This window comes from Oryzias latipes, chromosome 17, assembly GCF_053564925.1.
Source record: "Oryzias latipes strain Hd-rR chromosome 17, Olatipes_Hd-rR_3.1".
NCBI lineage: Eukaryota > Metazoa > Chordata > Actinopteri > Beloniformes > Adrianichthyidae > Oryzias > Oryzias latipes.
Genome location: NC_136253.1, coordinates 5,435,645 through 5,460,263, shown reverse-complemented (window position 1 = coordinate 5,460,263; position 24,619 = coordinate 5,435,645). Strand labels below are relative to the sequence as shown.

The 24,619-nt window shown below is 40.5% G+C and overlaps 1 protein-coding gene across 21 annotated transcripts; it reads right to left on the bottom strand.

Moving 5' to 3' along the window:
• Positions 1–781: 781 nt before the first annotated feature.
• Positions 782–24,258, bottom strand: LOC101166986 (uncharacterized). 21 transcript variants are annotated; one of them, XM_023965099.2, is made up of 38 exons: positions 24,133–24,258; positions 21,220–21,272; positions 20,638–20,664; positions 20,501–20,566; positions 17,866–17,922; positions 17,673–17,732; positions 17,541–17,597; positions 17,396–17,461; positions 16,896–16,973; positions 16,776–16,829; positions 16,552–16,614; positions 16,401–16,469; positions 14,363–14,425; positions 14,206–14,256; positions 14,038–14,097; positions 13,278–13,349; positions 11,723–11,794; positions 11,507–11,578; positions 10,965–11,024; positions 10,775–10,828; positions 10,155–10,220; positions 7,906–7,971; positions 6,388–6,441; positions 6,247–6,315; positions 5,642–5,704; positions 5,387–5,461; positions 5,227–5,298; positions 4,842–4,901; positions 4,674–4,745; positions 4,542–4,601; positions 4,320–4,391; positions 4,130–4,186; positions 3,973–4,041; positions 3,826–3,900; positions 3,713–3,752; positions 3,589–3,637; positions 3,094–3,508; positions 782–2,838 (listed from the first exon to the last, which is right to left on the bottom strand). In XM_023965099.2, exons 2-38 carry the CDS (start codon positions 21,265–21,267, stop codon positions 1,366–1,368), a joined length of 4,056 nt encoding a protein of 1,351 aa, XP_023820867.1. In that variant the 5' UTR covers positions 21,268–21,272; positions 24,133–24,258; the 3' UTR covers positions 782–1,365. The 21 variants fall into 21 exon arrangements, with proteins under 21 accessions (XP_023820867.1, XP_078791380.1, XP_078791381.1 ...); XM_078935254.1 differs by having other exon boundaries at positions 14,038–14,094; XM_078935255.1 differs by having other exon boundaries at positions 3,979–4,041; positions 24,133–24,257.
• Between the last annotated feature and the right edge of the window lie 361 nt (positions 24,259–24,619).

Sequence of the window (24,619 nt, the reverse complement as noted above, 5' to 3'; positions counted from 1 at the left end):
CTTTACATTATTAAAATAAACAACATCAACTTTGTGAGAGCAGATTGTCTATAAAAAGAACATTTTGCGTGTTGGCCTAACAGAAAATTCAAATGTCAACCGTATATTCAAAACGTATCTTTGCTTCTCTCAGTTTCTTTCAAAATCACATGGGAAAAAACAGCACACAGCAGGAAAATGTTCCAGTTGAATTTATGGTTGCAAATCATTACTACGCAAATTATCACCAAAGAATAAGAGACGCGTGAGTTTGTACTTTAATTGCATTCCTGTTTCGTGCTGATCTTTGTACTTATTTTCTATTGACACTTTTTATCTCTTTTTTTTTCCACTGGACTTTCAGGTTCTTCCTTTCCACCACATTTCCATGATTTTTCTTTGCTTTTTAATAATGCAGGCAAATATGGAACTGGAACGTCTGCCTTCTACTCAAAAATTATCAGAGTGTGAAAAAGGGCAGAAATGCTTATGAGTCACAAATTCAAGTACGTTTTGTGACTGAAATGCATTTGTGGTTTTAAAAATGCCACAACTATACATAAACAGTGTACATCTGACTTATGTGATTTAACAAAATGACAACGATTTCCCTCATATTCCCTCATGTATACAGCTGATAGTTATCTTTATAGAAATATTTACAATACAAGTATTTTTCAATTCAACAGACTAAAGAAAAGAGTAAAAAACAGAGTTTGACAAAAGTCAGCATCAAACTTTATTTATAACCAAACTTTAAACTTTTGGCATCTTTAAAGTGAAAAAGCAAGACGAGGAAGCCTTTCTACCACTCAGTCATTTATTCCATAGCAAACCAGCAAATCTCAATGATAATAATCAAGATGAGAAGATTTATGTGCTGATGAAGGATAAAAAATGTTTCCATGAAGCAGGACGACCTGCTGGGGTAGATCATTTTGGAACAGTCAAGACAAACAAGTTAGGCTGGTTGGAGGAGAGAAATGAATCTTCTACACATTAAAAGACTTTGTTCAACAAAACAAAACCTTTTCCAGAGATAAGCATCTATAAACATCAATATCATCAGATGTTGAATAAATGTAACTTTACAGTCATCAGCTTTTACTGATGCTACACTGTTGGGTTTATTAGTAAATCTAGAAAAACAAACAGACAGAACTTTAGAAAAGGTATTTATAAAACTTTCATCTTAAAACACTCCTGACGACACTTTTCTAAAAATTGTAGCCACAGAATATTCATATTATAGTCTTTACCACGATTATGTTAAAAATAACTCAAATTGCCCTTCTGGGACCACATGCTAAAAATCCATTGCAGGGTGGAGGAGGCGCCGCGTAATCAGACAGCAGGGGGAGGAGCTTCTGTTTCACCACACGGGGGCTAAATGTTCAGGCCGTCTTTCCACAGATCTCTGGAGGTGGCGTGAGATCCACGCTCTCCGTGTCCTCTCCGTCCACGCTCCCCTCCTTCTCCCTTCTTGTCCTTCTCCATCAAAGCATGGTCTGCCCTCTCAGAGGGCCTCCTCTCCACTCTGCTCCCTCCTTCCTCCTCTCTTTCATGGAGTCTACTCTTGTTACTCCTCCTTGACTCTCTTTCTGAACTCCTGGTCTCTTCCCAGCCTCTGAGCGAGTCTTTCCTGCATTCTGTCTCTCCGTGATCTCGTCTCTCATCGTCTTTGTTTTTCTTTCCTCGACTCCGTGTCCCGTCTGCCTTTTGGTCTGATCTTCTCCTTTCGTTCTCTGTTGAGTCACGTCTTCTCTCCTGATCTCTTTCCCGTTTTTCCTGATTGCCTCCTCTTTCAGGCGTCCTTCCCTCCTCCCTGCTGCTCCCTCCTTTGTGGCTTTTGTTGCTCTCCATCAGAGCCTTTGACCCCGTGGAGTGTTGTTTCCAATCACCTGAGCCGCTCAGGGCTTCGGTCGCTTCGGTTTGGGGACTCTTTCTCTTTTTTTCTCTGCCGTTTGTGCTTTTCTTTGAGTCTTTCTGAACTCTGTCAGACTCACGCAGGTGTGTTTCCTCTTTTCCGGCGGTGAGTCGGTTCTTGGTTTCTTTGTCCTTCTTGCTTCCTTTCTGAGACTCTTCAGCTAAAGCTTCTTCTGCAGGTCTTTGGGTGGACTTCGTCTGCCCCTCTTTCTCTGGTTTGGACTCAGCCTTGCCGTCTCCCCCCTCCTTTTTCTCTTTGTTTATTTTGGTTATTTCCTTCTCTCCTTTCTCTTTACTTTCGTCAGGCTCTCCTATTTCCTTCTTGCTCTTCTCTTTCTTCTCCTTGGTAAATTTAAAAGGTTCCTTCCCTGACTGCTCGCTCCTCTTCTCGCCCTCATCTTCCTTCTTGCAGAGTTTCTCTTCCATGAGGTCCAGGTCCTTCTCCAGCTCAGCCAGTTTCTTTGGATCAGACTCCAGTTCATCCTCCTCTTCCACCTCCACCTCTTCGGTCTCCTCATACTGCTCCAGCTCTATGCCGTCCATGGTCTTCTGTAGCTGCGTTTTCACCTTGTTCAGCTCCAGCAGACCATCTTGAAGGTCTTTGCAGACCTCTGTAATTGTTGAGGCAAACTTAGTCCTGGCGCCCTTGCGGAGCTCGTGGGAGTCCTTGGCGAGGAAGAAAACATCGAGAGCTAAAAAGAGGGCGGACATCACGCCCGTGGTGACACTGATGGCCTGTGCAGCTTTGGCGGCGCCGCCTGCGGCTCCAAGGACCTGCACGGTGCTGATGAGCTTGTCCGTGTTGATCATCAGGGCTTTTCCGGCGCGCCCGCCCTCCTTCATCACATGTTTAATGTTGTGGTTCAGAGCCTTTTTGGCAGCACTTTCAGAGTACTTTTCAAAATCCCACTCCTGCAGGGTGTCCATGCCTTCCTGCAAGAACAAACGGTCAGTGCCGACTCATGACGGAGCCACGTACAGCCATTTTAAAGAAGGAAAAGAATATGTACACATATTCTTTTTTTATTTGCTATTGCTGAGCACAAAAAACAACAACCTTTATTTTGAAAGGGCAGGACTGTTTCGTGGTTGTTCAAACTTAGAAAGTTCTCAAAAATAAAACCAGCAGTGTGTGCTTTCAACTATTCTGAAGTACTGCAACTATTATTTGGTATTTAATGAACTGACCTGCAAAAACTCCAAGCACTCCCTGATGACCGTTATCTCCTCCTGGTAGCCCTGGATCATCTTCTCCACTTTCTTCCGATCCATGTTGGAGTGGACCGTGTCTGTGATGTTAGCGGTGGCTGAGGTGATGCTCCCAGCTGTCGCCACGCCGATGCCCACAGCGGTGACGATGACAGAGGCTCCGAAGGTGAAGGGGGCCAGGATGAGGCCGGTGATGGTGGCAATGCTGCCTGCAACGCTGGCCACACCTCCACCCACAGCGGCCGTCACTGTCCGCTTGTGGAACTGATCTGCAGCATCGGCCACGGCCAGGAGCTCCAAGATGCGGTGCTGCAAGGACGCCCCCCGCTGGTTGAAAAGGCGCACAAAGAGCCGAGCTGCCATATAGACTCGATCGGCGGCCTGCTCCACCGCCCTGAAGAAAAGAGATACTTTTTTAGGAACAAAACTCCCCAAAATGCTAAAATAAAAACACGTCTTGGAAATCTCACATACGTTTCCTCATCCTCCTGGAAATTGGAGCTCTTATTCCACTCCGTCCAACCTGGAAACAAAATGAGAAAACCCTTTAAGCAGCAGAACATCAAAGTTTTTCAAAGCAGAAATGTGAATTTTTTACCTTTAACTGTGTTCCACCACTCCATCAGCTCATCGTTCTCCTGAAACGAAGGACTGCTGTTAAAACGACACAACGCCTAAACACATGGTACAGGTCCAGACACACAAACACACCTCCTCCAGTTCAGAGGGGCTTTCTCCAGAGGGATATGCAGCCATCTCCACAGGCTGGAGCTCTACTGTGCTCTCCTGGACCAAAACATTTGAAGAAGCCTCAGTTGAAGAGTTGAAACAGATTGCTGTGCTTCAAAAAAAACCCACCCTAACCTGCTCCGGGTTAATTTCCTGCATCTCGACCGCCTCGTCGATGATCAGCATCTCATCAGTTCTCTGGAGGAAAAGCATCCACATTTATTCAATGCAATTCAAGTGTTGAATCCAATCATTTGGCTTGAGTCATCTGACAGCAGCGATTTACTTGTAAAGTTGATTTGCCATCTGTGGGAAGAGTTCTCTTGATTCTGAATGAGACAACCTGATGAAAACCAGAAGCAGAAGAGAGAGGAAAAGTTTTTTAGGCTGATCAACAGAAGCATTAAAGCTGCTAGAATTGATCTTGTTGTTTACGGTCTATTGTGTCTTCATAAGTCATAGAGACTGAAACATACTCGTCTTTTTTTCTTTACCGTCCTCTTGCGTCTTAGTCTGCCTCCCTCTGGTGTCTCTCTGACCTCGTCCTCCTGGAACAGATCATGGACGTTTTTTTCAGTTAAGCTTTTGAACAAAATGCTGAACCAAAGACAAACATTTTCCTGTTTTTTGTTAGTAAACAGCGGCAATCAAATTTGGGAATAATCTTTTTCAATAATCTCGACTGAACTTTTTCTTACCAGAGTTTCTGACGTTTTAGGTGTTCGCTTGAAAATCGCAGAAAGGCCGCCTCGTTTTTCCTTTTCAGCAACAATAAAACACAATAGAGCTTCTGCTTTAATGAAAGTCACAACAGCGAGAGCGATGCATACCTTTGTCCTGCTGGCACCTTCAAGAAGAACATCATTATCGTCTGCAGGCTCAGTTTGTCCTGAAAGATCCTCCTTTGAGACATAAAACCTTTTTACAAAAAAGCCCTCTGCCAGTGCAAAATGATGCTCTGTTTAATTCAAAGATTGTTTTAGGAAACGAGTTCTTGCCTTCCCAATTTCTGAAAGGCTGTCCCAACTGGCCGACAGGGGAGAGCCACTGAGCGGATGCTAGAAAAGAAAACATGAGTCAGCAAATCAGCTCTTGACATTAAGGGAGGGATAACGCCCGACGAGGTGTCCATTCTCAGAAATTAACGGACAACACGGACGCCGGAAACATCTGACGTGTAAACCACTTTGAAAATGTGACTTAATCTCCCTAGTAAGAGACCAGCTGATATCGGGGGTCACATCCCTGCGATTCATCATAAATCCCATAAATACATATGTAATGATTAACTGCATGAATTGATGAAGAGTTCTTTTTGGTGTGAAGTTAAATACATGTATAAATGAGATGGATTAAATTCTGGATCCAAACAGATTCAATCACCTCAGCAGTAACGGAGCGAGGAGCCGGTTTGGGCGACTGTTTAAAGAGCCGCGTTAACTTTCCCGATTTCTCCTGAGGGGAAAAATATCCAATTACAAGTCAGTAAAACCAAACGAGAATCAAATGAGTCAAGATTGAGTTTGCTGAGGAGAAATAACACCTCTGTGATGGTGACATCTGACAGGTTTTCACAGCTTCCTGTCAACCATTTGTCATCTGCTGCTGGGTCTGACTCCTAAACACAGAAAACAAAATCTGCTGTAAACTTTACATCAGTACCGACTCCAGCCAACAACATCACCTGCTGGGTCATACAGAATTTACTTATACTTGTCATGACTATGCAAATCAGAAATGTTCAAGGAAGCAGAGATGCTTAAAAACAAACAATATAAATACAGTTAAACAGACTGACCTTTTCAAACAGGTTTTCCAAACTCGTTTTGAATTTTCCAGCAAATCCTCCTCTTTTTTTCTCCTGAAAACACACCAGCTCTTTAAAGGTCAAAGGTTGCATTACAGGTTAGGGATGGAAAATTGGGGGAATCACCCACAAACTGTGCAGAAAGCCTGACTACATCACTAAAGGAAGCCTGGTATAAACGGTTTTCTCTTCAAACACGATGATTTGAAGAAAGATGTGAAGATAAAGGACACAGTCTGTGTTATCTACTGATAACAGAACAACTAACCCCAACATATATGAATGAAATCTGCAAAGAAAAGTGAATCTAAAAGTCTTTTTTAATGCCGTCACATAAACACGTACACATATAATTCAATCTGAGGGTGATAGTAAAAACCTTAATCTATGTGTGCCATGTTACGAGAGGAAGCGACGGCAGACAGTGAAGTAAATGGAGAAGTGGCGTTCCCATGGAAACGGAGCCCTTTGAAACAGTCGTGTCAGCGAGTTTCTTACCGCTGTCGGTTATCGCACTTTCAGTGTTTGTCTCCAGCATTCAATGCAAACAAAAAGCATTTAAAAGTATTTTCCAGTAGCGTGCTGCTGCAGCCTACCGTCTGTGCTGCGGCGCCCTCTGCTGCTTTCTGCTGCTTCCTGAACATGCTGCTGAAAACCTTTTTCTCCTACAAGCGTAAAAGAGTTTGAGGTTGGGGGCAGCAGCTGAGCATGTCCTGTTTTAGTCCCATCATTCTGACCTTAGAGCGGTTACTCTCAGACTGATCCTCACTGCCGGCTTCCAGATTTCTGTCCTGAAACAGAAGGCAGAGCAGAACAGACATGGTTTGTCTTAAAAGTAGATGCGCGTTGGGGCCGATGGTCCACGGGGGTCCAGAAAGCATCTAAGGAACCGAGCGTAGAGCGTTCTGCCGAGCTACTGTGAAATGAGCGTAATAAAACGACATCTGAAATGAGCTTATTTTAATGTTCTGTGATTGAGATTCATTGGATGACAGAGAGATTATGGCAATTATTAGTAGTTTCTGAACAAAAGCAATCTTTTATTCTGATGAGGCGGACGATGAACGTCAATTAGAGGACTGCAGCATGGAGCGGAGGACCCGCTGTGAGGGGGGGTCCCACACGGCTTCCACGAGGAAGCCGATTATCCTTTTACTTTGGATGGGGAGCAACTGGATTTTTCTAAAACAACAAGCTCCAGTGCTGTCTAAAAATGGAAGAAACTTGGGGGGCACTGCAAAAGTCCCCGCCTGCCTACAAAAGCTACAAAACACAGAATTACAGGAAAAATGTCAAATTGACATCAGTGAACCCAAAAGAAAAAAACCTTTTTGGGGCTGCCTGTAAACTGAAGCCACACAGGGAAATGGAAATGCAGATTCTGACTGTATGAAAACAATAGAAAGGTCACAGCATTGAGGCGTGTGAAGTCTGTAATGTGCTATACGAACAGAAACTATTTATGTGGCACAAAGGGATCTGAAGTATTTTCTAGTATTTTCATTCAAAAACATAAAAAATAAGTTGTTGAAAACATTTGTTCTTGTTTTTTTTTATTACACTTCAAACTTTCAATATACCGGTATGTCGTAAAACTGTTCATTGAACATCTTTGAGGCTTCCACAGCCAATTTAAGCACTTTGTTCCTGCTGGAATTTTCCGTTTTTGCATGATTCTATGTCTAGTGTCTGAATTTTGAATATTGAAAAATGACTAAATAAAGTTAGTGCCACATTGGTGAGGTTGTGCTGATTAAAATGATACCAGACAAGCAGGCAAATAGTCTTTCAAATTGAAGACATGGAGGTAAATTCAAAAGTAGACAAAAAAGGGGATTTAGGCCTATAGCTTCAAAAGGGTTAAACCACAATCTTTTAATAAAATATGTCAACTGCACAGAAATGTCCAGTTTTTCCTCGGGTCTCCTTTAGTTACTGGACCACACCGTGTTTAAGTGCAGCGTTCAGAACGCTGAGGGGAAGCAGCCTTTACCGCCAACAGGAACCAATGTCAGTTCTGAATCCAGCAGGGAAACAGAAGTGGAAGCAGAATAAGACAAGAGTTCCTAACAACGAAAATGTCACGAAAAAGGAAACGTTTTTCCAGACAAATGAAAGTGAAGTCAGTGAAGCTTTTGTTAGTTGTGTAACAGCAGAAATATTGAAACAGACGACTTCCAACATTTAAAAGAGCAACTTTTTCAGAGAAAGAAAACTGCTATTGTGTCTCCAAAGAGTCGGTAAAAACCACCCACCTCAGTGCTGCTGTCAGTCGAGCCTTCTCTGCTGCCCGTCAGCTCATCACTTGCTGTTTCTTTCTGCTGAGCAAAGACGCATTCGGTTCAAATATCTTTTAAGCTGCATTCTTTGGAGTTACCGCTGCCTAAGGCAAGGCTTACTCGAGCAGAATAAGGATCATGCAGTGAGTTGTGAATGTGAAACTTTATGAAACCTTTTTTTGCTGCTTGTTCCTTAAAACATTACGCTTTCAATTTTTTTTGTACCAACATGAAATATTTTCTGAAGATAAATTTAAAAATGCACCCTCAGAAATGAGAGTGATTAGAGTTTTAGATATTTTCAAAAATCACAAAAGGCACGCCAGAAACTGAATATGCCAAAAACTAGAAGCTGTGGTTTGTATCAGTGACGTATATCAGCCCCTCCAGGATCTTCTGGGCATATTTTGGAAGAATTGCAGCACAAAAAGCTGGAAGTTGCAGCTGTTTTTCATCAAAATTGTGTCGTTTTCAAACAAAGACTGTAAAGGGAGTTACAGTTCTTTTTTACTTTCAGTTCACTAAAATGACATTTTATGCAAAAAAAAACAAAAAACAAATAAGAACCATATTGATAATCCTTTGAAATTTGACTTTTTTCATGCTTTCCAAGAGCAACAGGAGACTTTGAACCATGAACTAATCGTAGCATGATTGATAGGTTTTACACAAAAAGGACCAACAATAAATCAGTTCTTCTAAACTCATCTGTAATTAGGGGGAAATAAAGAACATGCTGATGTTTTATTAGTCTCTCTAATGTCAGCAAGCAACTAGAGGCAGAAATGACGGAAGTCCTCCGCTTTGCAGTCCTTGTCAGAATAGTTCACTGATTCAAACTTCATATTTAGTTAACCAATTTTGAAGGTTTGTATCCTTGTCATCAGGCTCAACCCTTTTTGCTTGGTTGTTTGGTATGGTGGCGTCATGCGGAAGGGCGGTTACTGAGGAGATGAGGGCTATGAAGGTACGCTGGTAAGTGTTTATGACACAGAGATTGTTGGGAAACCAATGTGAAGAATATTATAAGTTGTTTTGCTGAGCCTGAATTCATCCGAACACATTTTAATGAGCTGATGTGACTCCTCGTTGTGGAGTTTTCAGAGAATTCTATTAAGGAACTATAAGGTAGCTTTTAGGATGACATCACAGCAGATCTGGCCTCATGCCGCGCAACGAGACACAGAAGAGTGTGTAAGAAGTCGTTTCAACTGGGTAAAAATAAACTTTTGAAACTTTTTTATATTTAATAATAAGATTTTCATTGCTTTACATTTGTCCGCGGCTCATCTGATGCTTCATTGCTAATCTGTTGGTAATCCGGTGTCCGGTTTGGTTTAGTTGTTCCGGGAACGGATTGTATTCAGACTGAGGAATCTCAGAGCGGTGGAAAGCTCGGTCCAATGTCAAAATAAAGGAGACCACCTCCAAAGACGGGTCAGAGAACGGTTTCTGGTCCCGAACCAGGGTCCTCTTGGGTGTATTTGTTCCGGATCATCGGTGGAAAGAAACTCTGGTTCTGAGTACAGCCTTAGTGTGTCTGTTAGCCACTTCATCCTAATGTTGACTCTTCGTTTATTACTTACATCTAAACTTAACGTGATTTTTTTCAAAAGTGCTAAAAGTCTGAATTGAATTTGTCCTTCAAACAGACATTGTTACAAAAAGCAGCTGATTGCGTTAGAAAGGTGACTTGGACCAAACACTGGAATCTCTGGCTGCTAATGATTCCTTTGTGCTCCAACACAAACCTGGAAGGAGAACTCAAATGTTTACCTCTGATCCCAGCAGGAATATTTGCAGACTAATAGACGGATGGATGTTTGGGTTTGTTGTGCTTCATGACAGTTAACGGTAGATGCTGTCACATTACCCCAGTGAATCATGGGAGATGTAGTGCAAAACAGTGGCGCTGATGCCAGAAAGACTCCCGTCTTTAAGTTTCATTATTTTATCCACTTTTGACACCGAATCCTGCGGGAAGCTACACCGCTAAACATGACCTTTAGCTGTTAGTTTTGTTGTTTGCTGTATTTGTTCACGGCGATCATTTTGATCCTAAAAACAATTGTTGGTTGATGAACAACAGTTTTGAGAGCTGTAGAACCTTCTTTGAGTAAACTCCATTTAAACGAACAGAAAAGCTGTTTTTCATCTGAAAATAAAAACGAAAAAAAATTCAAATGAATTGTTTTTTAAACCCGGCCATATAATATCACACTCACCTGTGTGGAGGTATCTTCAGACGGGTCAGCGCTGCTGATGGAAAAATCATCGCCATCCATTTTTTCCTAAAGCGGCATTATAGGAATGAGTTACATTGTTGGGAAGAGTTGTTTTGGCTTATTTTTTCAAATGTTTTTTTCTGAAATTTTGACATAATCAAAAAGATCATCAGCTAGAAAAAAAAAGAAACCCCGAAAGCTGCTTCCAACAGCCAGCAGAGGGCAGTATAGACGCACAGATTCCTTAACCAACATCACATGTGCAGCACACATTTGGTTCAGCTTTAAACTACAGACTACGCCTTGCTCATTTTTGAGGACCCACCCATTCAGATGAAAAACAAGAGCAGGGTAACATTCCCTTTTTACTTGTTACAACACGTCCTGCTGAGAGTTCCAACAGCTGATCATGTAAACCTCACTTTTAGAAAGAGCTGGTTTTGATTTTTGAAAATACAGATTTTAGCGTTTGATGTTATTTCAATAGAAAAAAGGTGTAAAGTTTAAAGAAGCAGAATTAAAAACAAGCCAAGGTTAATCCTGTAAGGCTTTTTCATTTCAGTGAACACACATAAAAATAATGAAGAAAAGAAACATTAAAAGAGCCTTTAAACTTTTACCTCAGCGGTTCCTTTTGGGGTCTTTTTAAAAAATCCAAACCAAGCCCCTTTCTCCTAAAATTAGAACACAGAGTTCAGCTTCAGCGTCAGAGGGATTCCAGCTCAGGCATGTTTGTTGTGACTCGTATGATGTCTGTGGGCGTGCCGGGTGGCATTGAGAATCTGGTCGTTTTTGCCATGTAAGCCAAACCTTTTTCTCCAACAGGTTGTCGCTGCTGACAGGCGGCTCACCATGTGTCGATTCAGAGCTCTAAACATGAAGGAAAAGTTACAGTCCCTGTAAAAAACAGCTTCTTTCCCAAAGCAATAACCATCCTCAATTCCAAAGTGCACAGATAAATCTGCACTAGCACAGTCCACTTAAGTGTCTACCTCATTGCTACCTCTTGCACATCTGATATGTCTGCACAAAGTTCTGCGTGAAATTTTGAACACAAATCTTGGACATTCTTTATTACAGTTTATATTTGCACACTGTATATGTTGTACATACTGATTTATTCAATATTATATTTTGTTTTTTGTTACTCTTGCACTGGAATGGTGATGCTTCAACTTCATTGTACAATGGGCAATGACAATAAAAGCAAATCCATCTATGATCTGATCACAGACATGTAGACAAAAATTTGTCTGAGCATCACAAGATCTAACCGCAATTTCCATAGAAAACACACAAAATGTTGATTTATAACTTTCAAAGGGTGAAAAGTAATGACTTTAAAATCCTACTTCTTCCAGACTGGGGCTTTCGGATGGATTTGGAGATTTTCTAAATATTTCGCTGAAAATGTTTCCTTTTCCCTGAGACACAAAAACACAGAAGTGTTTCTCTGTCAGTACTGCTTTTCAGAAGCAACTGAGTTAATAGTTTACTGCGGTGGAAAAAGAAAAAAAATCACGATGAAAACAAAGTCCTTTCATGTCATAGGTCTGCAGCGCTCTCACCTTTGAGTTGGAGTTGTCAGACTGACTGTCAGAGTTGGATGCAGAATCCTCCAGCGATTCTTTATCCTGAACCTGTTGTAAGTGTTGACATAAAAAGACAAGTCAGGTTCAATTAAAGTACATAAATAAAAACATACATTTAATTGGAGCAAAAAAGTTTGCAATTCATTAAATGACTTTGCTGAACAACCTTTATTTTGCAGCATGCAGACTAAGAACTTTCAGGTTGGGTATTTACTACTCAATCAACAAATGTTTATTTTCTTGGATTACAAATTCTAAACAATATAAAGACAGCTTGAAGATGCAGAGTGGAAATATCAACGGATTGCAAGCAGTGGACTCCTTATGTAACTTCAAAATGTTAAACTTTGAAAGTGTCCCCAAGTGCAGTCACAAAAACCATCAAAGGTGCAAAGAAACTGGCTCACATGCGGACCGCCCCAAGAAAGAAAGGAAGACCAAGAGTCACCTCTGCTGCAGAGGATAAGTTCACCTGAGTCAGCAGCCTCAGAAATGGCAGGTTAACAGCAGCTCAGATTAGAGAGCAGCTCAATGGCACACAGAGTTCTAGCAGTAGACACATCTCTACAACAACTGTTCAAAGGAGACTGTGTGAATCAGGCCTTCATGGTAGAATATCTGCTAGGAAACCACTGCTAAAGAAAGGCAACAAGCAGAAGAGACTTGTTTGGACTAAAGAACACAAGGAATGGACATTAGACCAGAGGAAATCTGGGCTTTGGTCTGATGAGTCCAAATTGGAGATTTTTGGTTCCAACCACCGTGTCTTTGTGTGACGCAGAAAAGGTGAACAGATGGACTCTACATGCCTGGTTCCCACTGTGAAGCATGGAGGAGGAGGTGTGATGGTGTGGGGATGCTTTTCTGGTGACACTGTTGGGGATTTCTTCCAAATTGAAGACATACTGAACCAGCATGGCTAACACAGCATCTAGCAGCGGCTGCTATTCCATCCGGTTTGCGTTTAGTTGGACCATCATTTATTTTTCAACAGGACAATGACCCCAAACACACCTCCAGACTGTGTAAGGGCTATTTGACCAAGAAGGAGAGTGATGGGGGGCTGTGCCAGATAACCTGGCCTCCACAGTCATCAGACCTGAACCCAATGGAGATGGTTTGGGGTGAGCTGGACCGCAGAGTGAAGGCAAAAGGGCCAACAAGTGCTAAGAATCACTGGGAACTCCTTCAAGACTGTTGGAAGACCATTTTAGGTGACTACCTCTGGAAGCTCATCAAGAGAATCCCAAGAGTGTGCAAAACAGTAATTAAAGCAAAAGGTGGCTACTATGAAGAACCTACAATATGACATATGTTCAGTCTTTTCACACTTTTTTGCTATGTATACAATTCCACGAGTTAATTCATAGTTCAAATTCAACAATTAGTCAAATGAGAGGGATTTGGTTATCAGCAAAGTAACATACAGCAGAGTTAAGTTGTATATCCTGATTTTAAATGGTTTTCAGGAGGGTTAACATTTAAATAAAAACAAAATTCCAAGAATCCCAGAACCTCAGTTTCACTTTACCTTCTCACGAGTCTCCTCCTCAAAAGTCTTGGGAGATCTGCGAAGAATCGCAGAGAAAAAACCTTTTTCCTGCTGATGTGAAACAAAAAATTGAAAGCATTAATAACTCTGACAAACATGGATATGATGCACAATCAATTCTTTGTTAAAGTCCCACTCCAATCAAAGTTTTGCTCCATTTTCAAAGCCATCTCAGTGGTATTTTATTATAAATATGCCCTTTTTAGCCAACATAAAAATACTTGTTTTATAGAGTTCATTTGAAAATTCACCTCTGAGTTGTGGGTGGGCCTGTTGGCATGGAGCAAGCCCACCCCCACTACCCATCGCCCAGTCCGTTTACACTCTCTCAAACTAGTTTACAGCCCCTCACACCCCAAACCCAACATTAGAAGTGCAACAAAAATGGCAGCAATATTGGAGCTATCCAGGTGTACAGTTTAGATCCAGATTACAGCTCAGACAAGGAAAACAAAGACTTTCATGGATCTTTTGTGTCTGTAAGTGAATGCATCAGAATGGAGCAGAGCCAGGAGCTTGTGGCCCCCCAATTGTGTTTACTAAATCACAAATAAGCTCTTAATTACTGCATTTTTGCTTGCTCGTGATTCAAAATGATTTGAATAAATAAATACTCAGAAATGCAATATTAATCTTCCTTTTTTTGTCTTCCATTATCAGAAAAAGACCACAAGAACACGTTAAAAACAGCATTTTCATTGGAATGGTCCTTAAAATATTTCATCACTTTCAAACTTACCTTTGAGTGAGTCTCAGCCAGACTGTCACTACTGCCTGACAAATCTCCAGCCAGAGGCTGCTGGTGTGAGACACAATACAAACATGCTGTTTACAGAGTTCATGTGTACAGAATAAATCCATTCTGTGGATAAACCGGGACATTTCACTGGTCATGCAGCAACTTTACCTTATCCTTTGGAGACCTCTTAAAGATCTTGGGTAATTTCCCTCCTTTTCCCTAAAGAGAAGAAGATCAAACTCAAAGGCAGAGCAGAGTGTGAAGAGGAGGAGGAGATGATCACCGTCTGCCGTTGACGCGGCTGAAGCCACATGTAGCCTCTTACCTTGCTTTGTTCAGACAAACTGTCACTGCTGGCAGACAGCTCACTGTGAACACTCAGGTTGTCCTGAAGCCACAAACAAAGAGCTAACGTCAAAGCTTACACCTGTCCACCTTTCAAACCAATACCATTATCCTCATGCAAAAAAACAAAGTTCTGACATAAATGTAATTACTACGCCAAATACAGTAGTTCCCCAACAGAGGCAATTTTTCAAAATAAAACATCTTCAAGATTCCGAAATAAATAAGAAGGAAATAATGTAAGTTATTTATTCTTTCTCTGCGGCCTGGTATCAAGTGACCCACGGACCGGTACCGGTCCGCGGCCCGGGGGTTGGGGACCGCTGAGTTACCGTATTTCCCGGAGTATAAGTTGCGTTTTTTTCTCCATAGATTGGCCAGGAGTGCGCCTTGTACTCAGGAGCGACTTATTTGTGATTTTATAATACATGCATAGGCTTGTAAATTTGTAGTTTTCCCACTAACAACCGCTAGATGGCACTGTAGGTGCAAGTATTAGTGTTTGATGCCGACAGCAACGCAGAAAAAGATAGCCGTCAAAAACAGGCATGGAATCTGATGAGTCTCCTTCTGAACGTTATGATATTTTTCTTTTTTTTATCACTTTTGAATGCACACCCAGCAGCCAATCACAATCAAGTATTCACCCGGACGATGGTATAAAAACGAGATATAAGGTTAAAGTCTTCATGTAGTCTTCTTCTTTCTCTTTCGGCTTTTCCCATCAGGGGTCGCCACAGCGAATCATCCTTTTCCACCTCACTCTATCATGAACATCTTCTACCCTAACGCCTAAAGTCTTCATGTAGTGATGAGGCTAAAAACTTCAGACAGCAGCTACTCCACACGCAAAGGGAGGGTCTAGCGTATAAACACATTTTTGGACGAGCATTGAACAAATAATTTGAGGCGCATCAAGAAAGGCATTTGGTGCATGAATCACATTCGGTGTGAACGCAGCATTACGCCAGGCTTGGCTAATTTGTTCATAAATGTTGGACTTTTTTCTTAAAAGAGCGACTTATACTCTCTCTTTTTTTTTTTTTTCCTTGTCCTCTCCAACAGCTAAGCAAAGAGATGAGAGCTGAAAGCCTTTTGTGCTTAAGATATTTTACTTTCACAACAGGGGTTATTAATCTTGTGATACACCAGATGTATATTTAAATAAACCCCTTTTGTAATTTCAGCTAAACTTTACTCACATTAATTATATTTATAAATATTTTTTATTGGATGGAAAAGAAAAGGAGGAATGACAGATGGGGGGGTAGAGGGGTGATTATAGTAGCGAGGGGAAGATCATGAAGCGTCAGAAAGCAACAAGTTGCTAGAGCTTTATGATCACAACTGACAGGTTAAGAGGCATGAAAAATCTAAAATGGGCGGGGCCTGTCCACACACACACTCAAACGTTACAAACACACCTGTTGGCTCCAAAAGTGTTCACATACAAACAAGTCTACATGGACATACTACCACTAACATTCACACACGCCTACTTCTGCATTCAGACTAACACACGTGAAACATTTCTTTCAGTCACGCAAACTGTTTGTGCAAAGGTGAGATAGCACCTGTGCTCGAGTGAGTGTTTATGTTCTTCTGGGGTGGGTGATGGAATGTAAAAAGAGGGAGAGACCCCAGCCGCCCCCCCCCCCCACCAAGGCCCCCACTGCAGCAGCAGCCGGGACCATTGAGACGACTGTTGTGAATTTGAGCTATACAAATAAACTTGAATTGAATCAGTTCTTTGTTTTCATTCTAAAAACACTTATGTTTCTGTGACGGATTGAAGTTTTGAGTTTAAACAAAAGGGAAAACCGAGAAAAGGTTCCCGTGTATCTAGAAAAAGTGTGTCGGGAGGAGTTTTACAGCCTTAAAACATCGGTAATCCTTCTTCATGGATTTCACCTATTGCTTGTTATTTTTAGAATGTAACTCCCATGATGCACCAGGGAACACCATCTAAAGTTTGTTTTAGCCAGTTATTATGACAATATTTATTAGCACAGACTCACCTGCATGGAGGCTTCATCTGCTGGTGTTTTAGACTTTTTAAGAATGTTGGACAAAAAGCCTCCTTTTTCCTTGACAGAAACATAGATGCATAACAAAACATACATTATGCGATGAAAAAACTGCCTATATGCTAGAGACACCTCCACTTACAGAGGTTTGTGCAGATGTTTCGTCCTCTGCTGCATCTTCAGAGTCATTGTTCTCTTTAATGATCTGTAAAACAAAGTTAAAGCTGCGGGTTCCTTGATGATAAGACATTATGGGTCATCCATTTTTTTTCTTTACATGTTATGTGACACCAGCATCATAAAAATGCATTCCCTGCTGAAAGTTACTTTTCAGAACCACTACCACCACCTGATGGTGCTTCATACCTTCTGCGACGTCTTCTTCAGATTCAGGCCTTTCATCACGCCTTTAAGAAATTCCTGCCAACCACAGTCACATGTCACAAACCACATGATTTTACCACAGTAAAACACATGAACACATACCGGCTTGTTGCTGGGAGCCTGTTTGACTGGGATTTGGTCGTCGGTTGAATCCTGTTCATTGGGTGGGTGGAGGTAGCTCTGAAGTCACAAATACCAGGACTAAAGCTTCAGTAAAACGTAACCTGGTTTAAACACCAGTGCTCTGTTACACTGTGTATATATCTACTGTCAAAAAAGAACTTATAGTGCTATCAGATAAGTAGCAAAAAAAACTGTTTTGCATTCAAGTTAGCAGTTCTACACGTCTGGTTTCACTCACACACCCAAACATTCAAGTCCAACAAGAAACCCCCCGTATTTTTTTTGTTTTTTTTAAAGCTGAAGTCAGCTGGTAACTTTCCGCAGACTGAGTTATCTCGATGTCCTTTCATGCTGAAAACATTCTGCTTAGTTTCAAAACACTGAATCCCATGAAGACTGAGTCCCCGTCCTCCCTCTCCTATAAACCACACCCCATGTGGGAGCTGTGCAGTTCACGCTGAGGGGCTACATGCGCTTACAGTGAACGATGCCTTCTTCTCCTTTTGGCTTCCTCGAAACATTCCAGTCAGGACCGAGTGATTACTCTGCAGTCAGTGACATAACAGAGGACAGACGTTACATGCCTATAAAGCCGGTTTCAGCCTGTAGGTAAAGCTCTGCTACCTGTTTGAAGTCTGTTTCATCTGCTGTAGTTCCTGATGGGTCATCTTCTCTGGGGCTCTGATGAGCAAGATGAAGGTATTCAATCCAAAGGGTTAATAAAGTCATGGTGTCATTAGTGTTTCAGTCTTGTACCTCTGTGTGGTCTGCCTGTGTCCTTTTGTGCAGACTGTATCTGGTCGAGTTCTGAAGTTCCTGCACAAACAGGACGGACAAACAAACAAAAAGAAGAAACTCAGCACTGCAACACCTAACTGCTGAGTCGTGACAACTTTTGCAATTAAAACAAATATATTTATTCTCAATTCGAGAGGACGTCACTGACTACCTTTTCTGTGGGTCTGGGTGGAACCACAGGAGTTCCAGAGAGTTTGCCATCGTTGCTCTGAGGAGGAACAAAAAGGTGGAAAAATGCAGCTTATGATCAAAACCGTGACGAAGCTGAGAATATCCAGACATCATGAAGCCATACGTGTTTTTGTTCAATTCCAGCTAAATGCTTTTTTTGTTTTTTTTTAAAGTATATTTTAGCGTTATTTATTATGTATCTGCAGTTTTATGGTAAGAAGGTCCTTTCTCCTGTGTAGGATCAAGTGTTATTGTGTTCTAAAAAGATCAAATGAGAAATTTACAGTCGAAGCAAAACCAATATTGAATAAAAAGCACAATAAATCCTAATGTGTGTCAATTTCGTTTCTAAAAGTTCAAGTATTTTTTTAAACCTTAAAGTCTTAAGCAAGCAGAATTAGGGTCACCAGAATCAAAAAACGTAATATTATGAGAATAAAGTCTTTACAAGAAAAACCCGTAAATGTACAAATGGAATCTCTTAAATTTCTGAGATCAAGACTACAAAAATAGATAAATAATGATGAGATTAAAGTCGAAGTGAACCTACAGTCCAGCAAGTGAACAACATGTCAAGCAGCAGACGACTTCTTGTACTTTCAATTTGGTCAAAGTGTCTTGGATTTGAACCGGTAACCTGACTGTTTATTGAGAATATTTCCATGTTTAGAAGCTTGTTTGTTTGCTTTACAGTAAAATAATGTTTTAATCATTGATGGGTGGATTGCAGGATCTCTGAACCCCCCATGATGAAGCCATCCGTATCCCTGCAGATGCTTAATTCCAACCCGTTCTTCCTCCAAAGACAAGATCTCCTCCAAAGTCTCTGTGATGCATTTGTCTGAAGTTTCCATCACATTCTTTTCAATGTTCTTATGATGATAAAACTTTGATTTTAAGTTGCAAAAAAGGCTCAGAATTTCATTTTGTTTTTTTCAACCTATCTGGAAAAAAGCTTCACTAAACGCCGCTCCACCTCTTTCATGTTTGAGCACAAATCCACTGAACAGACAACTTTGATATTTCTTCTTGTTACTTTATAAGTTTTTGTTGGAAAAACGTATATAAGTTATCTCATATTTGCTTTTATGTATTACCTAGCTATATAGGTAATATAATCATGCATGCAGAGTGTCTGTGTCCGAGATTGTTTGACAGGAAGGTGAAGGTGAAACTCTCGGGGGGAGACCGACTATCTCCGCGTCTTCCCAGCATCAGCGTGAAGGCAAAGTGTTATCTGTGTCAAGACCAGAATCGAGAGCCTCTCTGTGTCAGTTATCTGTCAGAAAAGACTTTGCAGGTCCAGAGAGGATGTGGGAAGACTGTGAAAAGACAGACATGTTGCAATTAATGTTTTCTAATAGCGCTGCAGCTGTGTTTTTATCTGTTTCCCCTCCTTAGAGCTCAGCGCATGTGTAACTTAGGGAATACCCAACAAACTAATTAGAGGAGGTGAAAGAATATGCGCCAGAGCGGAGAGAGATTGTTGCTGTTCGTTCTCCGGGTAAAAGGTACCTTTGGTCTGTTGTCTTTCTTTCCTTATGTTGCAGGTTGTTTTAACCCAACACTTTTTTCTTGCAAATTTACGTTCTTTAAAGTCACTTGTAGCGCAGCACTCTCATTATGACTGCAGGCTGCAGCCAACACAGTTCACCAACAACATAGACGCTCCCCAAAAGTTGGTTTTTAGGTTATTTTTTCAATTATAAGTAGAGACACTTTAATGCGGTCTCATGCACAAAAGAGCCTTTTATGTTAGATGTTAGCCTCCTATGTAGGCGAGGGTCATTTGGTGTATAATTTAAGTTGTGTTGTCTTTTATTTAAGTGAAACTGCTGCAGTGAAACAGAAGTGATGTTTTTGGGTTTTTTTGCGGTTTGTTTCGCAAGTTATATTGTCATCGCAATATTGATCACTAATATCGCGTATTACAAGTTCTCCTCATATCGTGCAGCCCTAAAACGCATGAACTAATTTAGACCATTTCATTTTTTTTAAATGGGTTCAAACTGCAGAGAAATAAAGTTTGGTTTTCAGAGGAAACACCGCATTAACCCTTGAACTGCCTGCTTAAGGAAATGGTAGAGCGCATTTAGAAGACATAATTAAAAACACTGATTTTGTGTAGTACTCCCCCAAGGCATTAAGCAGCAGAAATGTGTTGGGTAGTTAAATGGTTAAGTAAATCTGAAAAATCCAGCAGTTTTCCCCCTTCTTCTGAGTTTATCCGTCCTCCCTTTCTACTCATTTTCATTTAAGGCCAAACTATGTCAAAGTTAAGCAACAGGAGAGAGTATCATCTAAATAAGATTATTTTAAATACTAACAATAATAATTAGTAGAGTTTTTGTTAAAAAAGGCAGAAGAATCATATATAAGAACATGTTAAATGAAAACTCTGTGTTGTCAGATTTGGGTTGAAAACCTCAGAAGTGAGTTGACAAGTTTTCTGCACCAAACCTGGTCAGCAGGAGATAAAACTCCGTGACAAACCGGACACGCGTGATTTCATGTCAGAGTGAAAGAACACGTTTTTTAATGCTCCTTAAATATTTATATTTTTGGCATGTTGGTGCTCGCTCACGCTTAACAAAAACCCCAGAAAATACAAGTACTATGAGATGGCTCTGCAGGTCAGGCTCTGGCGTCTGAGCCCTCTCCGCTTCTCTTTTCCCTTTGTCCTGTAAGTAAAGTAGCCACATGCAAAACCCCATTTCATATTTACACATTAAATGAAAGTGGATTACACTACCTCTGTGGGCTTTGGAGGAAGCTTGGGCTAAAAACAGAGAAGAAAACAGAAAAGGGAGTAAAAGCTTTGCAGTAAAACAGCCTGAGTGTATCCTGTTTTACTAGACAATCCAACAACCATCCTATATATATATATATATATATATGGCAAATATATATGTCTCTAAAATGGGCCGTTTCATTTTTATTTATTTGTTTTTTATTTAACCAGATAAGATTAAGATCAAGATCTTTTTTTCCAGGGTGACCCGGCCAGGAGGTCACCAGCACGCATCCTACAATTAGAATTTAAAGTTTACAGTAAAGTGACTTACAAACTTCAATAGATGTAAAACAGTCAGACATAGGGTGTAAAATGTATTAGTATAAGAATATTAAAGTGCAAGAGATGGAAGGTGAATAACTGACAGTAACATTAAGAACACAGGCTGTAACGGATGGACTTTCTATCTCTGATGCACGGGAAGGAATGAATAAAAAAGGAGAGCATTCCAAGTAGATGCAGCAGAAAAACTGAAGGCTTGGTTCCCAAATTCAGTCCGAACATGAAGATGATGTTTTCAGAGGTTATGGATATTCTCACCGGCTTTCTCTTCTGCTTAACTTCTGGCTTCATCGTGCAGGTTTCCATGTCTCCTGTAGGAATCACACAAAGAGGTCCAGAGGAAAAGTGAGACGGCTGCACTGGTATCTGCCAAGAATCCACTCAACAAAATCCACTTCAGTAACAACCCATTCAGAAATCATGGTGTTTTAACATGATGTCAAAGGGATTTGATCCATCTGTGAAAGGACTGCAACACGTGAATTTAATTATTTGTATGGATGGACAAACACTTTTGGAAATAACGGTTAGAAAAAGCTTAAATTTCAACTATGGTTTCCAGAAAAACACAGTTATTGTTGTTTTTTGTTGAGCTATCAACTGTTCGTAGTGTTTAAGTCAAGGTTATGAAAATGTTTACGACTAAAGACGCTGTAATGTTTTAAAATCAGCTTCTTTTTAGTTGTTCCATTGCAAACCGTTGGCAGATTATTTGAAAATAAGATGAAATCAATTTAAAAGAAATTCCCCATGAGCCTAAAATCTTACATCTGTTATGGCTCTTAATTATTAAAATAATAAGATCTTTAGAAATGTGATCTAAAAAAAGGAAAAACAAATTCTAAACAATTTTTTTTAAATCTCTTCTATTCCTTTTTTCATAAACCGTTGAAAAAACCTCAGAGGATCTTCCGGAAAAGAGAAAATAATTAAGGATTCATCAAAAACGATTCTGTTTTATTTACTGATAAAACGACTCCTTTCTCACTAAACGCAGAAGCAGACAGGGGGGGCCGCCTTCTGGGTACAGCTCAGCAGCTGGACATTTCAGTTGAATATGTTTCCAGGATCAACAATCCATCCATCCACCTTCAGAAACCGCTGTGAACCTTTCAGGGTCATGGGGTTGCTGGAGCCTATCCCAGCTAATGTTGAGTAAATGGGGTTACACCCTCGCCACTCTGCTGCAGAGACACACAACCTCACACCTACATGCACAACCATTTACAAACACCAATGAACCTATGGAGCATGTTTTGGGACTATTGGGGGAAACTGGAGAAAACCCAAACATGAGCAAGGAGGACATGAAAACTCCACACAGAAAGGTCACATCCAGGATTTGAACCAGGGCCTTCTCGCCATGAGGGGAGAGCGCCAACCACTACACCACCGTGGAGCCCGCAACAACAGTGTATGAGACAAAGAAAATATATCAGTAATTTTATTTACAATACATGAACATGCTCTGCAGTTTTGTCCTTTTTTCAAAAGACTTTGGGTTCAGTCGTCTAAATTTTTAGTTTTTTGGAAGTAAAAAATAGGAGAAACAAATGTGTTAGCAGAGTAAGTAGATGTTCAGGAGATAGTAATAAAAAGTTTTACTCATCACTTAGATTTTCTGTATCATGCAAAATCAACTTTTAGAGTTTTTCCTGAGCTAATCAGCAGCTAGCAGGACTTGGGGATCTGGAAAACAGTCAGGGTGGTAGATCTCGAGGACCAGGAGTGGTTAGATAGATAGAGGTTATCAATTGTTACCTTATTGATCCCACAATGTGGAAATTCTTCTCCGCATTTTGACCCATCCCCTGGGGGAGCGGTGAGCTGCAGCCTAACCGCGCTCGGGAGGCAGTAGCGTTAAGGGCCTTGCCTAAGGACCCTCACTGGGTGATGTTCATTGCTCGCCATTGATATGGTAATTGACCCAGTACCATTGTTTATCCCCCTCTGGGAATCGAACCCTGGATTCCTGCATTGTAGCCTCTCACCTTACTAATGCAGACATGCTGCCGAGGCCACCTCTACGATAATGTCATGAAATGGGCGGCACCCACAAGGAATGAAAGGCGGAGCCTCAGAGATCGATTCGAGGGTAGGAAAATTTGCTGCCAATGTAACTCATTTCATTAAAAAAATAGTTCTATAGTGTGCCTTAAGTAATAAATGTTCATATATATGGATAAAGGTTTCTCTTAAAGACTTAAAAAAAGCATGAAATCGGCCCCTTAATGTTCACAGATAAACCTGACATTTGAAATAATCGTTATTTGTGTTTGATAAATTGCATTTCTGCTCACCTTCCTGTGAGGCGGCCCGCCACTAACCATAAATGCGCTGTGGTAATTATTGGCTAGATGGATAATTGTGACATGCTATCACACATAATAGATTTTAAAGTGCACAAACACTTAAAAAATGTATTTGTTGTTATCGATATTTCTAAATTGATGCGTTGTTGCACAGTAACACGTTACATTTGGAGACTGTATAGAAATGTCAACAAAAACCAATTAACGACAATACAAGCAGGATGCATTCAAATTAGATCGGCATTTTAGCTTTGTGTCTGCAGGAAATGAGATAAATACTGAGTCAAAATAAAGTGTACAATTATTACATAAAACACAAACAAACAAAAAACAGACATTTAAAAATGGGCAGCAAAAACAGAAAAAAAATCTACTAATTAATTGAATTAACCAATTGAATTACATTAGCATGTAAAATAAACTGATAAACGTTTTTTTATGAATGTTTCATAATAAAATTATCCGTTTTTAACTTTAAATAAATATGAATTTGGCAATATTTGGGCTTTTTTTAAAGTTTGTTTACTATAAATACAATAACACAAATAAAAATAAGAATTGTTAAGCACAAACTAGCCAAAGTTTTCATGTTTATTCCTCCAACAGGGCTGATTTTGTTAACAAATGTAAATAACAAATCATTATTGATTGGTTTTGAAGCTAACAGCAACGCAGCTAGCTCACGCGACCAATCACCAACATTTTTATATGACAAAATTTGTAAACAAAACTGTTATTTTAAAATCTAGTAAAAAAACAAACAGCAATCAACGCGTGAAAATGAAATATGCAATGCTTTTTATTATCTGGGAACCCTTTGGAGAAACTTCACATGCAGTTGTTTGTGATTTTCCCTCACCGACGACTCGCCCGCTGTCGGAAGTTCCCACGAGATTTGAGTCCCACGCGCACCACAAGCGCTGAGCCTATGCTGCGTTCAGGGAGCCAAGAAAGCTCAGACATTCGAGCTTTCCTCACGTCACGGATTCAGCATTCTGCTTCAGTTTTTGTAAACATGGCTGTGTCCGAATTACTGCCCTAACCCCTATATAGTGCACTATATAGTGCGGTCGCCATTTTGTAGTGCTGTCCGAATCTACAGTTCAAAAATCATGTGCACTAGAAATTTCCCAGAATTCTCTACGAAAAACCAGTGTGGATCGATGCTCACTCGATCGGCGAATATTGCCCAGAATGCACTGCGTTCATACCAGAATGCATTGCGTGTAACCCACAATACACTGCGTTTGAATTATTCAAAGATGTCGGACGGTTGCGCTAGAAAGAGGACTTAAAATGTAAGTATATTTAAAAGTATCTTGTATATGTTGTAAAATATAATTGTA

Bases quoted from the DNA above. Each gene is read 5' to 3' on its own strand.
- LOC101166986 (XM_023965099.2), bottom strand. From the start codon at position 21,267: ATGGAAACCTGCACGATGAAGCCAGAAGTTAAGCAGAAGAGAAAGCCG. The intron at 11,795-13,277 runs GTAAAGTGAAAC...CACTTACAACAG, and splicing joins AGGAGGAGACTCGTGAGAAG to GTTCAGGATAAAGAATCGCT. The intron at 4,392-4,541 runs GTAAGAAAAAGT...GATCTGTTCCAG, and splicing joins CTAAAACGTCAGAAACTCTG to GAGGACGAGGTCAGAGAGAC.